We start from the raw sequence: 15,441 nt of genomic DNA, 5'->3' as shown, positions 1-15,441 counted from the left end.
TGAACGACGACATTAAGAACATAGAGCTGGCGGGTTATACACTCTATTGGCAAGACTGAACAGCAGCATCTTGTAAGACACGGGGCGGGGSCCAATGCATTTATGTAAACAACAGTTGGTGCACGATATCTAAGGAAGTCTCAAAGTTTTGTTCGCCTGAGGYGGAGTATCTTATGATAAGCTGCATACCTCACTTTTTACCCAGAGAGTTTTCATCCGTTTTTTTTCGTAGCTGTCTATATACCACCACAGAGCGAGGTTGGAACTAAAACCGCACTCAATGAACTGTATTCCGCCWTAAGCAAACAGGAAAACGTTCATCCAGAGGCGGCGTTCCWAGTGGCCGGTGACTTTAACGCAGGGAAACTTAAATCAGTTTTACCGAATTTCTATCAACATGTTCAATGGGCAACCAGAGGTAAACAAATTCCAGACCACCTCTATTCCACACACAGAGACGCATACAAAGCTCTCCCTCGCCCTCCATTTGACAAATCTGACCATTACTCTATCCTTCTGATTCCTGTTTACAAGCTAAATTTAAGCAGGAAGCACCAGTGACTCGATCTATAAAAAAGTGGTCAGATGAAGCAGATGCTAAACTACAGGACTGTAGTTTGCTAGCACAGAATGGAACATGTTCCGGGATTCTTCCGATGGCATTGAGGAGTACACCACATCAGTCACTGGCTTTATCAATAAGTGCATAGAGGATGTCGTCCCCACAGTGACTGTACGTACAGTACATACCCCAACCAGAAGCCACGRATTACAGGCAACATTCACACTGAGCTAAAGGGTAGTAGAGCTGCCGTTTTCAAGGAGTGGGACTCTAACCCGGAAGCTTATAAGAAATCCTGCTATGCCCTCCGACGAACCATCAAAYAGGCAAAGAGTCAATACAAGACTAATCAAATCAAATCAAAGTTTATTTGTCACGTGCGCCGAATACAACAGTGAAATACAAATACAGTGAAATGCTTACTTACAGGCTCTAACCAATAGTGAAAAAAATKTATTAGGTGAACAACAGGTAAGTAAAGAAAAAAAAGAACCATAAAAAAACAGTGAAAAATAACAGTAGCGAGGCTATATACAGTAGCAAGGCTATATGCAGACACCGGTTAGTCAGGCTAATTGAGGTAGTATGTACATGTAGATATGGTTAAAGTGACTATGCATATATGATGAACAGAGAGTAGCAGTAGCGTAAAAGAGGGGTTGGCGGGACACAATGCAGATAGCCCGGTTAGCCAATGTGCGGGAGCACTGGTTGGTCAGCCCAATTGAAGTAGTATGTACATGAATGTATAGTTAAAGTGACTATGCATATATGATAAACGGAGAGTAGCAGCAGCGTAAAAAAGGGGTTGGGGGGGGGGCACACAATACATATAGTCCTGTTCAGGAGTCTTATGGCTTGGGGGTAAAAACTGTTGAGAAGCCTTTTTGTCCTAGACTTGGCACTCCGGTACCGCTTGCCATGCGGTAGTAGAGAGAACAGTCTATGACTGGGGTGRCTGGGGTCTTTGACAATTTTTAGGGCCTTCCTCTGACACCGCCTGGTGTAGAGGTCCTGGATGGCATGCAGCTTAGCCCCAGTGATGTACTGGGCCGTAAGCACTACCCTCTGTAGTGCCTTGYGKTCRGAGGCTGAGCAAGAWGATTTTTTTGAGCACTCTTAGCTTTGCCATTGAGGAACTGAAGCACGTTTTTAGGTTTTTGTTTGGAACACAGCCCCGCGTCCCCACCATCACACAATTACTGTAAACGKACCATTAGAAATCACAATCTGGGTCAGGTGGGCATCATTCGAAAACGTATTTTATTGCCAACATGGCTAGATAAGATATAAAATATGATCTTACAGTGTTAGACTTTCAAAAGGCACTTCAGACAAACAGATTGTAATTTTTCTGYGCATAGAATGGAGTCATGAGTGCATTTAAGCGCTTGTTCCGCAGCAAAAAACATAGGTAACTCTGTTCAGGATAATCCAGGGTATAACGCATGTCATCCTTGTAACTGTGGATCAAACATCTCAATCCTAAACGTTAATACTGTAAATTACATGAGTTTTAAAATAAGGAAATGTGAAGTGCAYCGTTTTCTTGTATGATTTTCAACCTGTATATGGGATGACAAGGGCTGTGAGTGGAAAGGGCTATGTAACCTTCGGTCTTTAGTAACCATACCAAATGTATCATATCAAAATTATTGGAGGTTTACGTAAAATACCAACCGTCTGTCCAGGGAGTCCAGGATGAATGGCTRCCTTGACATTTGAAAAAGCTTGAATCCACAAAGCACCTTGCTTTTATCCAGAACATATAACAAAATCAAGCTTAAGGATGTGTCCTTCCTATTTAGAAAAACATCTCAAGATTTGCAGAAGCAGTGGCACATTTGGTGCAGTCCCATCTGTTGTATGCACTGCTGACCAGTGTGGGGCACTATCTCTCCTACTTTCCCAAACAATGAAGTGAGTGCTGTACCAATTGTAAGTCAGAAGGATTCATACAACTCTACTGTGCAATTTATTTATTTACTGTTTTCTTTAGAAATACATTTTGACAGAGAAAACTGTTGCTTTGAGGTTGTTTTGTACTCAAAGAATCATTGCATGTTATTCAAACCAGTAAAAGGATATCTTGTGTAAGGTCTGGAAGAGTTGCATCATATGGACCTCAGGTGTCAGTGAGAGACCATCATTGTGGATGTCTATATAATCCCATTATCATTTTATATAGTACTTTATGTTCCTACTCAATAATTCAGGCTCATTCATACACAYACAGTGGGGTCCGGAATTATTGGATCCCTTGATAAAGATGAGCCAAAAATATATACACATAATGAGCGATATTGTATGCTCATTTTTTTAACATAATATTCTGAGGAAGAGATTTTGTCAAAAATATTATTAAAAAAAGTTTGGGGTCAAAATGATTGGCACCCCTGTTTTCAATAATCTAGCACCCTCCACTTGCGAGGATAACGAYATTCTAAAATGTTTTATGAGATTGGAGAACACGTTTGGAAGGCTCTTAGACCATTCCTCCATACACAATCTTTCCAGATCCTTGATATCCRTCATCTGCATATATGGACTGCCCTCTTCAAAACAAACAAACAAACCCCAGGTTTTCAATGGGGTTCAAGTCCGGAGACTGAGATGGCCAYTGCAAAATGTTGATTTTGTGGTCAAATAACCATTTCTTTGTGGATTTTGATTAGTGCTTGAGATYATTCTCTTGCTGGAAGATCCATGTATTTTTTGCTTAGCTTTATTAAGGGTGCCAATGAATATGGACCCCACTGTATATACATGATAGTCAGTACTTTCTGGAAGATAGAACGCTTTAAAAGTAGGTTAAATCATTGAATAGTAATTAGTCAGTATTGTATTGGTTTACTATGCATAACTTAAAATGGGAAGAATACCGTTTGTTACATTTCATGGATTATGAAATCCTCTCTCACATTATGACAAAAATACACTGATCAATTGAATTTTCCCCCAGAATTTGTGAATACACTTCCGGTAAAAGAAATTGAAATTGATATCCTGATATTCATCCTGATAGTCAAACTGATCCACTTACCTGAAATACCTAATCCTCACGTTTTCACTAGGCTTAAACGGGCAACCAGCTATGTCCATTTTGACTTAAAATAATGATATGTACCCATTGATWATTGAAGACTATAACCTATAAATACCTCATGAGCCCATCAGAACTCAAAATATAAGCTTGTTTTTCTCCAATGTTTGTAAACAAAGTAAATGTAAACAAACACTATATAGCCTCAAAACTATCATCTGTTTATGAATTTGAGTCTTTACATTTCTCCAGCCCCATCCCTTAGCTTTTAATTTGTTTGTTATTGCCACTTTAATCAGCATACTAGAGGCAATGAAAGCCCCATTGTTATAGAGATGTCTTTAGGCTGGCTACTTCTTTTGGTGTCTGCATATGAGTCTTGCTGCTGGCTGTAATTTAGACAGTGGGCAGTGGTAGCTGTGTTGTAATGAGAAGCTATTTGTGGKTTTCAGTGGTCTTTATGCATGGTCCTTTATAGTGGAATAAAGTGATTATCAATCACGCCTCTGTTCTACATCCCCAAATGCATCAGGGTCCAATGTGTTCAGACAATGGAGCCAGAGCACACACCACCAGCTTCATTCGGATTCGAGAGAGCTTCGACAAACAAACAAAGATGTAATTCTGAACGCCCGCCCAAGCACAATGCCTTGGTGTTAGCGAAATTAAGCTGGTGCGGCACGAGGTAGGCTCTGCAATCCGCCTGTGAATAGACAGTGATGAAAAGCACCTGCACTTCARATACTGCCAGCCTTAACCCCTTCGCCCTAACACCTTGATTCCAAAGCTCATTTGGAAGCGTAACAATAACCCTTTCTCTTCCCCCAATGGCCCAAATACACCTTAATGTTGACACAATCAGAGGGATAAGGCAGTAATGTACATGGTGACAGTGTGACTCAGAGAGAGAGAGAGAGAGAGAGAGAGAGAGAGGGAAAGACAGAGAAAGAGAGAGATTAAACAATAGTAGCCATGACTTAATCATCTCTCATAATTAGCTGTCATTATCCTTCCTCTTTTCAATCAGTAGTTACTTGTGCTCTGCGGATGCTGTAATGCTTGTCACAAGCTAACTATTAATGCTATATGATTGGCTCATTAAAAGTATCTAAATTTGAAGATGATACACTTTTTACAGTACCTAGCGAAACAACAACACTCTTGTTGCTTGTATGATTTCTTCAAAGCAGACAAATTCATCTTTCTGGTGAATAACTGGTGAAAGAAAGGAATGGATGTTCACAACCCAGTGCACAGCTCTTGTATGACATAGCAGCCATTGATTACGCTTACAAGCTAACCTAAAAAACTCCCACCCAGAAACAAATGACGGCTGATCACATAAGCTGCAATGTGAAAGTCTGTATGGTAACCAAAACACTGTTGACCTCTGTTAAATGGTGTATGTATAAACACAGAACATGCGTTGATAAAGATTTAGAAAAGCATTTAAGACTGGGAAAATAGCAAACAGAGCCCACAACAGCTCATTTTGTAACAAGCTCCCAGGCAACAGCACTGACAAAGAGCAAATGCGTTTCATCAAAAGGCAGAATGGCGTTTGAAGTTGCATTCACAAAACCCAGGCCAATACAGTAGTGCTGCTGGAGCAGATCCTTATACAGCTAATAATGGGGTTTCATAATACCATAACTTCAAATAACAACAATTAATGACATAACGAGAATACACTGCCATTGTGCTCTATACTTTGGTTAATGACATGTTACAAATAAAAACTACTGGTTGATGAAGCACTATGTAGTATGGTGTATACGTATTTTAGGTTAGGTCCAATATTTTTTGCTATTATATTGCCATGGTTAGTTTCTAATGTACACATAATAAGCAACTAAGAAGTCTGCAAACATGGGATATACTATGCTGGCGAGTGTCTCTTGAAATAAATCCAAAACGATTTCTTCTGACTTAACTTTTTTATTTATTAATGTTTTCCTCCACTGGTTAAGGACCACAGCACTATATCTCCAAGGAGATGAAAAAGAGAAATGTGCAGGATTGGGGAGTCGAGAGGCACTCCTGTTATAAAATATATCTGTGAACACTGTCAGAATTTGTTTACTGGGTTTTGATTTAGTCCTACAGCACTGGGCAACTCTGGCAGGGTGATTAGCTCTCCACAGAGGCATTACAACTTCTTCTGGAGTCAACAAAAGTACTGTATCCTCTAATATTTAGAATCATAGCATGGTCATGTTACAAACGCAGACACACATTCATTTAGTACTTCATGCAAATATACAGTTACTTGTTCCATTTCCTTGGAGACAACTCTCCTTGTCAACMAGTTTCTTAATCATAAATCTAAACTGCCCACTCCTACCACTCAATCTTCATCYAGAAAAGCTGCTTCTTTTGTTACCTCACATAACCTAACATGAATTTAATGCTTGCACCTCTAAGTGTTTTTGAATTGAGTCCCTGATCGTGCTGGTTTAGTAATTATTTATTTTCTAAATCAAATCAAATCAAATGTATTTATATAGCCCTTCTTCCATCAGCTGATATCTSAAAGTGCTGTACAGAAACCCAGCCTAAAACTCCCTAGAAAGGCCAAAACCTAGGAAGAAACCTAGAGAGGAACAAGGCTATGAGGGGTGGCCAGTCCTCTTCTGGCTGTGCCGGGTGAAGATTRTAACAGAACATGGCCAAGATGTTCAAATGTTCATAAATTACCAGCATGGTCAAATAATAATAATCACAGTAGTTGTCRAGGGTGCAACAAGTCAGCACCTCAGGAGTAAATGTCAGTTGGCTTTTCATAGCCGATCATTGAGAGTATCTCTACCGCTCCTGCTGTCTCTAGAGAGTTGAAAACTGCAGGTCTGGGACAGGTAGCATGTCCGGTGAACAGGTCAGGGTTCCATAGCCGCAAGCAGAACAGTTGAACAGTTGAGATGGGACTACATAATCCTTTTGTCTAATTTCACACAGCCTATCAGTTAAACGGTTAAAACATGCTATTGAATGATATTGTCATGACTGTCCTGATCAGGTCAGGTTACAGGAGACCACAACCCTACAGATTATCTCTCACCCCCAACAGAGGAGGAGAGATCTAGGGGTCTGAAGATGTGGGGGTTTTATGACCCCTCACGCCCATGGTAATTCTGAGGCCACAGACAACATTCCTTTGYCCCTCTCACTATGGAGAACCAGCCTCAGAACTTTAAACATGCAATAAAGGGACTTTGGAACAATGGTTTCCGTCARCTACAATGGTGGTCATGACGATAGATGGAATATGAAAATGTATGTCATTTTTGTTTTGTTATTAAAGGTTAATAGATGACGTTATTATGAAAACATTGTAACGTTAAGAGTTTTCCTCGTATATGCTTGATGTTTATACATTGTACGTTGTGTGGAAAATGTCCAAATCAAAGAGAATGTTTCGGTAAAGATGAAATGTGAAGTTAGTTGTCTAAAATTGGATTTGAGTAAAATCTATACCTTGCCCCTTAAACTTGGTACGCCCAGAGAATTGCCCTGAAGGCGGTTACGCCCACTTTTGACCTGAGGGTATAAAACATGTGAGTGAAGAATTAACAGATTAGACTAAGTGACCCGAGCTGCAGCCAAAGGTCTAAAAGGTCAACGAACCCAAAACGCAACACAAGTTTGAAGACAAAGAAATCTTTTTCTACCCAAGCTACGGATGAGTAGCGGTGTCTAAGCGGGTGAATTCAAGCCGAACCACCTAGCCTCCACTCCCCATTGAATCGTGGTATCTACACTGTTTTTATCTACGCTGTGAGCTCTGAGCTACAGAGCTTTCTGCCTCCGAAGATCCCTTCCAGAGCAAGGGCAAGGGAACAGGCCAGTAAGCCAAAAAGGACACTGACATCGTGAGGACAACTAGAGAGGTGCGCAGGAGAAGTGCGTCATTGAGCAGCCTGAACGGTCCATGCGGGAAATCCATGGAGACCTTCCACACGTATTTACATCATTATATCTGACCCATAAGAGCGGCAGTTTGGGGCAAGGCTAGGGTTAGAATAAGCATAGCTACCAATTTCACCCAAATGTATATTCATCTTGTGTACTTTCTCTCTTTCTCTTTTTTTAAATCCCCATTTTTGGGTAACACGCGCCATAGTGTGTTGGCCCGTTATACTAAGTTCTAATCAATAGCCTCGAATGTGTTTTTGTGTATGTGTATCTTTTATCATCATTTTAGCTTTTTAGTAAATAAAATTAAACTAAGATTGGTGTGGTACGAATTCATTAGTGAGACTCGGGTCCGTGCAGATTCCCGGGCTATACGACGTTCAGAACGAGATTGTTAGAGGCAACTGGTTAATTAGCGGCTGTTGAAAATCAAAATTCTGATATTCTTTGAGTTAATTTGGGAAATAGAAACTCAATAAAAACTAGTTTTCCCATGGTGCCCCAGGTTAATGAGTTAATAATTGCTTCATTCAGTTAATCACGTAATTAGAAACTTGTAATCATTCGATGAGCAACAGTCGTCACATTAACTAATACAACGTCACGACAATATTGAAGGGTCAAAATGACCTCAAGAGGTTTTAGGGGTTCTGTTAGGCCATATCAAAATGTATTAAGTGTATATAGTGAAAGATTTAGTCAATAAGCCCTTTTTCTAATTACCAAGAGTCAGATTAACTCATAGACACCATTTGTATGTCTCTTCGTGCAGTTTGAAGGACACTTTATGAAGGTAATTTCACCTGCCATTGCAAACTAGCATTAGCGTAATGACTGGAAGTCTACCGGAATAGCTAGCAAGCCTTAATAACGAACCCCTCTCTGTGAATCATCCAATAGTCTTCTATAATAATTGCCATATTTGCCACAGAGCTTTAACATGTCAGCTACAAAGGAGAGCAGAAAGGTAAAACAATTATGGAATTAAAAGTTAAGGAGAAGGATAGGCTACAACGACCAAGAGTTAACAGGTAGGCTGCTACTTTATATCTGAATGAAGTTGTTGTTGTTTGTAACTGTGTAGGACAAGAAGCGCATGCAGTCTCAATTAGCCTAGCTAGCTAGCTTAACTAGCTTCTCTCGGTTTGATGCAGTCAAGACAGGTACACCAATCATATTGGATGAAAAATAATCTATTTGGCAGCTATTATTTCTACTATAGCGCGAGTCGGCATGGTGTGTTGCTATCTCTTGTCTTTCCTCCCTCCCTGTTCCCCATTCTGTCTCACTCGCTCACACTCACCGAAGCCTACACACACAGCACGGTCCCTGCTAGAGCGTTACCTCTCTGTACCTCCAGTCCCTCGCGCTTTATCAGCTCCGGTTAATAAAGTAGCTTATAGAATTTACTTTCTGCTGCTTCCCTTGCTCGGCTCAGATCTGTCTCAGTTGTCCTCGGATCCGTTAGGAACGGTTATCTATATTTTAAAAATCTATTCATGCATATCGGGTCCGGATGGGAAAGCCCCAGGTCCATTTCGTGAAAGCCTCTAGTGTGAGGCAGCTAGATGTACAAGTATAAACCCTGGACAGGACACTAGTCTATCGCAGGGCCGTCACCACAATCTGTCTCCTTATGTAACATGTAGCCTCTATATTACCTTCTATATGTATTTAGACAGGGGATTACAGTCTGACTAAATCCACTCGTAGAATCATCAGTAATTTGATGAGTCATAAAACTCCTGACCAGATCCACTGACACCCATCTTTGAAACCAAATGACTACCCTACTGCATGAGTTGATTCTCTGCATGACCAGAGCTACTCAGGGAGTCTAATGGAAAGACTACAGGCATACATATATTTAGAGAGATGTATTTCAGATCTATCTCATTTCCTCCTTCAAGGTTGGAGAGAAGTCCAGCAGAGCAGGACTGTAATGACTTAAAACCAGCTGTGGGATCATTATAGCAGAGTGCCAGGCAGGCCATGGAACGCACTCATGGGGCTTTATATAGGTGGTCAGTCAGTACCTGAGAGACGGAAATCATGTTCACCTTGTATTCACCTCTCACTGGGTTCCTAATTAAATGATTAATGGCCCAGTGGGGACGAACAGCGAGTGGCGCCACTCAAGCAGTGTTCGTAGGCTCATAGGCCAGAAGACAGAGAAGCATGTGGCTTCAGCTATCTCTACTACCTTGTCTGCTATCTTAAAAAGTTTAGGGAATAGCAGGGTGTCTAATGGAAAATCCTGGTACAATCATTACTAATTAGTCACTTTTGATAAGATTAATGATCCAAACTCGGTCTACCCGTATGTCCATGTTTGATATTTTTTTAAATAGTCTCTATAATGATTACATTGCCTGGTGTATTTATATAAATTATGATTCACAGTGCAAACTCTTCCATATAAAATAATCTCTTCAATCATCCCCTTCTACAACTACACAGAACAAAAATATAAACGCAACATGTAAAGTGTTTGTCCCATGTTCCATGAGCTGAAATAAAACATCCCAGAAATTTTCCATATGCACAAAAAACTTATTTCTCTCAAATTTGTGCAGAAATGTGTTTAAATCCCTGTAAGTGAGCATTTCTCCTTCATCAAGATAATCCATCCACCTGACAGGTGTGACTTATCAAGAAGCTGATTAAACAGCATGATCATTACACAGGTGCACCTTGTGCTGGGGACAATAAAAGGACACTCTAAAATGTGCAGTTATGTCACACAAACACAATGCCACAGATGGCTCAAGTTTTGAAGAAGCGTGCAATTGGCATGCTGACTGCAGGAATGTCCACCAGAGCTGTTGCCAGAGATTTTTATGTTAATTTCTCTACCATAAGCCACCTCCAACTTCGCTTTAGAGAATTTGGCAGTACGTCCAACCGGCCTCACAAACGCAGACCACGTGTAACCATGCCAGCCCAGGACCTCCACTTCCGGCTTCTTCGTCTGGGACCAGCCACACAGACAGCTGATGAAACGTTGGGTTTGCACAACCCAAGAATTTCTGCACAAACTGTCTCAGGGAAGCTCATCTGCGTGCTCATCATCCTCACCAGGGTCTTGACCGACTGCAGTTTGGCGTCGTAACTGACTTCATGGGGCAAATACTCACCTCGATGGCCACTGCACACTAGAGAAGTGTGCTCTTCATGGATGAATCCCCATTTTAACTGTACCTGGCAAATGGCAGACAGCGTGTATGGCATCGTGTGGGCGAGCGGTTTGCTGATGTCAATGTTGTGAACCGAGAGCCCTATGGTGGTGGTGGGGTTATGGTATGGGCAGGCATAAGCTACAGACAACGAACACAATTGCATTTTATCGATGGCAATATGCACAGAGATAACGTGACGAGATACGAGGGGCCATTGTCATGCCACTCATCACCTCATGTTTCCGCATGATAGTGGCCTGCATACTCACCAGACATGTTAATAAATGCTCTGGATGGACGTGAACGACAGCGTGTTCCATTTCCCGCTAATATCCAGCAACTTCGCACAGCCATTGAAGAGGAGTGGGACAACATTCCACAGGCAAAAATCAACAGCCTGATAAACTATGTGAAGGAGATGTGTCACGCTGCATGAGGCAAATGGTGGTCACACCAGATACTGACTGGTTTTCTGATCCACGCCCCTGCCTTTTTTTTAAGGTATCTGTGACCAACAGATGCATATCTGTATTTCCAGTCATGTGAAATCCATAGATTAGGGCCTAAAAATTCATTTCAACTAACTGATTTCTTATATGAACTGTAACTCAGTAAAATCTTTGAAATTGTTGCATGGTGCGTTAACATTTTTGTGAGTGTACTTCATCTCCTACTTTTCAACAATACCTTTCAGAAAACAATGAACAATTATGACAAGTCTTTATCCACAAAATACAGCAGTGGGCTAGTTGTAGAAGGGATGATTGAAGAGATGATTTATACATGCAGTGGGCTAGTTGTAGAAGGGATGATTGAAGAGATGATTTATACATGCAGTGGGCTAGTTGTAGAAGGGGATGATTGAAGAGATGATTTATACATGCAGTGGGCTAGTTGTAGAAGGGGATGATTGAAGAGATGATTTATACATGCAGTGGGCTACACATGACTGGAACCTTTCATGTGCACATTAATATTGTTAACAGCATGTTTTGTCCTTATATGCTGCACTGTATATGCACTGAACAGCATGTTTTGTCCTATATGCTGCACTGTATATGCCACTGAAACAGCATGTTTTGTCCTATATGCTGCACTGTATATGCACTGAACAGCATGTTTTGTCCTATATGCTGCACTGTATATGCACTGAACAGCATGTTCAAGTGCATAAATGTGTGACTCACCGAAGGGGCAGGTTTGCCTCCCTTTGCAGTGCACAGTAGAGTGAAGTTCTGGGCCTGGTACCGGCTGAATGGAGCTGGACAGTTCTCTGCCGAAACTGAGATGTTGTTTGGAGGAGCTTTGGAAAGAGAAAGGGACAGGTTAGGCAACAATACATGACAGGTAATACGCAGGTGTACTAAAAATGACTAATTATACAACTATTATAAACATTAAACTCATTATCCTTGACACTGTGTGCTCAGGATTGTTTGTGTCATAAAGCAGGGCTGTTGGCCAGGGCCCTATGCTGTGTTCAGGATCCCCTGGGTTTCATGCCAGTCTAATGGGGCTGGTTAAAGATATGGAGCAGAGCTCATGCATATCATACAGTATTAGCAGCCTATTGCCTGGCTCTCTCAAGGGAAACCTACAAGCATGTCACAGAAATAGGAAAACATGTGAGCACCACTTTACAGCAGAGAAGAGCAATGGGAGTTAAGCTGAGTGAACAGGAAATATAGCCCCTTCACATAAATTCAGATGCTTAACATGCAATCCATGTTACACTACACTAGTGCTGGTCTTTTGAAAGCAAATTCCTCAAATAGCGGTCCCTCACTGAATGTGTAGATCAATAATAAACCAATCAAGGGAGATATAGGAGTGGATGACCAGGAGTGTGAAAAGAGGGTGAGTTGAATAAATGGATGAACAATATGAAAATGCAGATGGCGGTCACAGTGACGACATCAGTTGAGGAGGATGAAAGATAGAAAAAAGTGTAAGACATCTAAATTTCCTTGCTACTCTGAATGTTTCAGACTTTCCCAGTTGCTGCATCCTCAAGGCTGGCATTAGATATTCTGCCTGCTATATTATCACATAAAACATTTCCTGTGAATTTGCCTTCACACCCGGCATAGAGGAAGCAGAATATGTCTGGTCCGKTTGGCTTCTCTGAGCCTTTATAGGAAAGGAAAAGAGTGTGTGAAACCAGGGGAGGGGTTAAAAGAGAGCCCAGTGGGACTTCCACCATGAATCTCTCAATTGATAAGACACGCTTAAAAAGATCCTACATCAGCCATACTGGCCTGGGAATAGAGACGTTTCATGTGTAACTTTCATATCTAAATCTATTTGGGGGGTTTCAAGCAGACATGCCAAAGCGATTCATTGATTAAAACGAAGGGGGGAAAATGTCTGATGGCCTGAGTGCCTTCTTGTTTCCACACCTCTTAATTGCTTATTGATGGGGGACGTACGGCTGTAAATTAACCTTAGAACACTCCATTAGCTGTCTAACAGAGGTCTGTCTGAAACGGGTATGATTAGCTCTCAGAGGCATCACAGGCCCAGACGGCTAGAGCTCAGAGCCTTACGTTAAATGTACAGCAGCGAGGCTGTTATCCACTGCCAGAGCACCATTGACTTCACCAAAGCAAAAGGCTGCATTGCATTACAGAAGGATATTGAGAAAAACTGGTCATTAACATGCTTTGCTCAATGAGATGCAAAACCACAAGTCTACTTGGCAAGTCTCTGCCTTTGACAACTTTTTAAATTGAGAGCAGGAAGTTTATCATGACTCTATTCTAACCTCATGGTTGATGCCTAAAACCTTGTGATATGTACGATGAGCCATACATATTGAAGTAAGCCTTGATTAAATATTTTAAATGATTACAAGCAAGACCTGTCATGCACAAACCACGATTTGAAAACACAACAATAGTTTGTTTAATCCTTTCAAGGATTAAGATAGTTGTTAGATGTGATATTGGCCTTACATACTCTATTTCATTGCATTCCAATGTTTCTTGCACCGTTTGTGGAACATTATGGATTCACACTTTGTATCATGAATTTTCTTCATTTCACCATCTCATCAGCTCTAACGTATTTGTTAACCTCTTTCTGCATTTCACAATTCCTCAGCACACCTTCCGTTTTCAGAATGAAACTGGGATTCTCTACTGCATGGTAGAATATTTACTTAATGTAAAAAGATGTGGCATGTGCAAAATCCATAGCAGCTAAGTTTCCTAGACACACGTAAACAGTGATTAACTGATTTCATACAAAAATACTACATCCCTGTGTTGTGTAAGAAATCCAGGGAAGAAAAATCCTTTACACTTTGAAGAGGATGTCAATGTATTTGACAGCTTCTTCTCTGTAAAGCGTCATATTCTATTGCTATGCGGTGACACGAGCTGCTTTACTTTGTGTCTGTGCATCCTGACTGCTACAGCCTCCGTAGCCATCTCTATCACTGCATTACATACAAAGGCAAAGCCGGGAAGGACATATTTGAGAGTACGTTTGAGAGGAGGCCTGGGAGGAGAATCAAAGGACGGACGCTCTCAAGTCCAGGATATTCATCTTATCAAACACTACATTTGAAAGTGTTTGTATGGTAAAACTCTGCTCTGCATTCATTTGCTCCGCCAAGGCCAGCCTTCAAAGATGCAGCCCTTTCTCCTACATCTATACACTAAAGAAATATAAAATTAAAGTGGAAACCATTTATTTTCCTTTCTCAGTCAGCTCAACTACAGAACAGTTCATACCACTAACAGTCCAAGACCCCCTCTCCCTCCTCCCTCTTGCTCTACACCCTCAAGCACCATTACCCTGCTCTCTTTAAAAAAATAACAGCAAATTGGATTGGAGAGTGTGTGGAGCAGAACCACATTTAACAGAGCTCACTGGGGACTTCTCTCCCAGGCCTGATAATTAAGGGAATTAGTGCTCTGGAGACAGTTGTGCGAACAAGGCAGCATCCCAACATCTCCTTTTACTCAGCGCACAGGTCTCAAGTTCACATCTCCAGCGTTTGGGGGAGAAAGGACAAAAGGAGAAGGTCCCTAGGTCATTCTTGGCTCCTTTTCACTGAAAATAATTTTGTAATAACTATTTAATGGAATTGTACTTTTTAATCATGTGCTCAAGAGTCCCAAAGTAATCAGTCCAAATGTCTGCATGACCTTTCATTTGTTTCGGTCTTTCAAGAGATTGTTGGAGGCRTTGTCCTACGTGGCTTGATCAAAATCACATTCAGATTACCTTCTTGACAAATCAACCTCAACAGTTCTCTGTCATTGATGGTAATGATCTACTTGTCAGAGTATAGGGCGTTCTGACTCCAAGTAGCAGCCTGAATATTGTATCATTATGTGATTAAACATGATCTATTATTGACACTGAATTTCGAGTGGATCATCATTTTGTCTCCACATTCCATAGCATGTCCCAAGTTTCCATATAATCTAATTTAAGTAACRATTGATACTAAAATGCAACCCTTGCGTAAAGCTATTATTGCAGACTTAGAAACATGAGTTCTTTTAATTCCTCTGAATATTTAATATGGATACATGCACATTACTCATACCTGCTAATAAATCATGCATGTATGTCACAGAGAGATTTGCAGGTGATTTGAGAGATCTATGTAAACCCTAAATGGAGGGGAAGCGCTTCATTCCCCCKTGCCCAAGACCATGCCTCGACTGCTGGTCTACAGAACAGACTGGAATAGGAACATTGAGSTGTGCTTGCAGGTTTAAATATAACTC

The 15,441-nt window shown here is 41.1% G+C and overlaps 1 protein-coding gene across 2 annotated transcripts in view; it reads right to left on the bottom strand.

Annotated features, from left to right (window-relative positions):
- Positions 1-15,441, bottom strand: part of LOC111967716 (immunoglobulin superfamily member 21-like) — a 317,443-nt gene that overhangs the window by 17,057 nt on the left and 284,945 nt on the right. For both annotated transcript variants that reach the window (XM_023993007.2, XM_023993015.2), the window contains exon 5: positions 11,884-11,999. In XM_023993007.2, the coding sequence (XP_023848775.1) occupies positions 11,884-11,999 (116 nt within the window). The remainder of the gene's footprint in view (positions 1-11,883; positions 12,000-15,441) is intronic.

This window comes from Salvelinus sp. IW2-2015, linkage group LG1 (genome assembly GCF_002910315.2).
Source record: "Salvelinus sp. IW2-2015 linkage group LG1, ASM291031v2, whole genome shotgun sequence".
NCBI classification, from domain to species: Eukaryota; Metazoa; Chordata; class Actinopteri; order Salmoniformes; family Salmonidae; genus Salvelinus; species Salvelinus sp. IW2-2015.
This window is presented reverse-complemented; position numbering and strand designations above follow the sequence as displayed.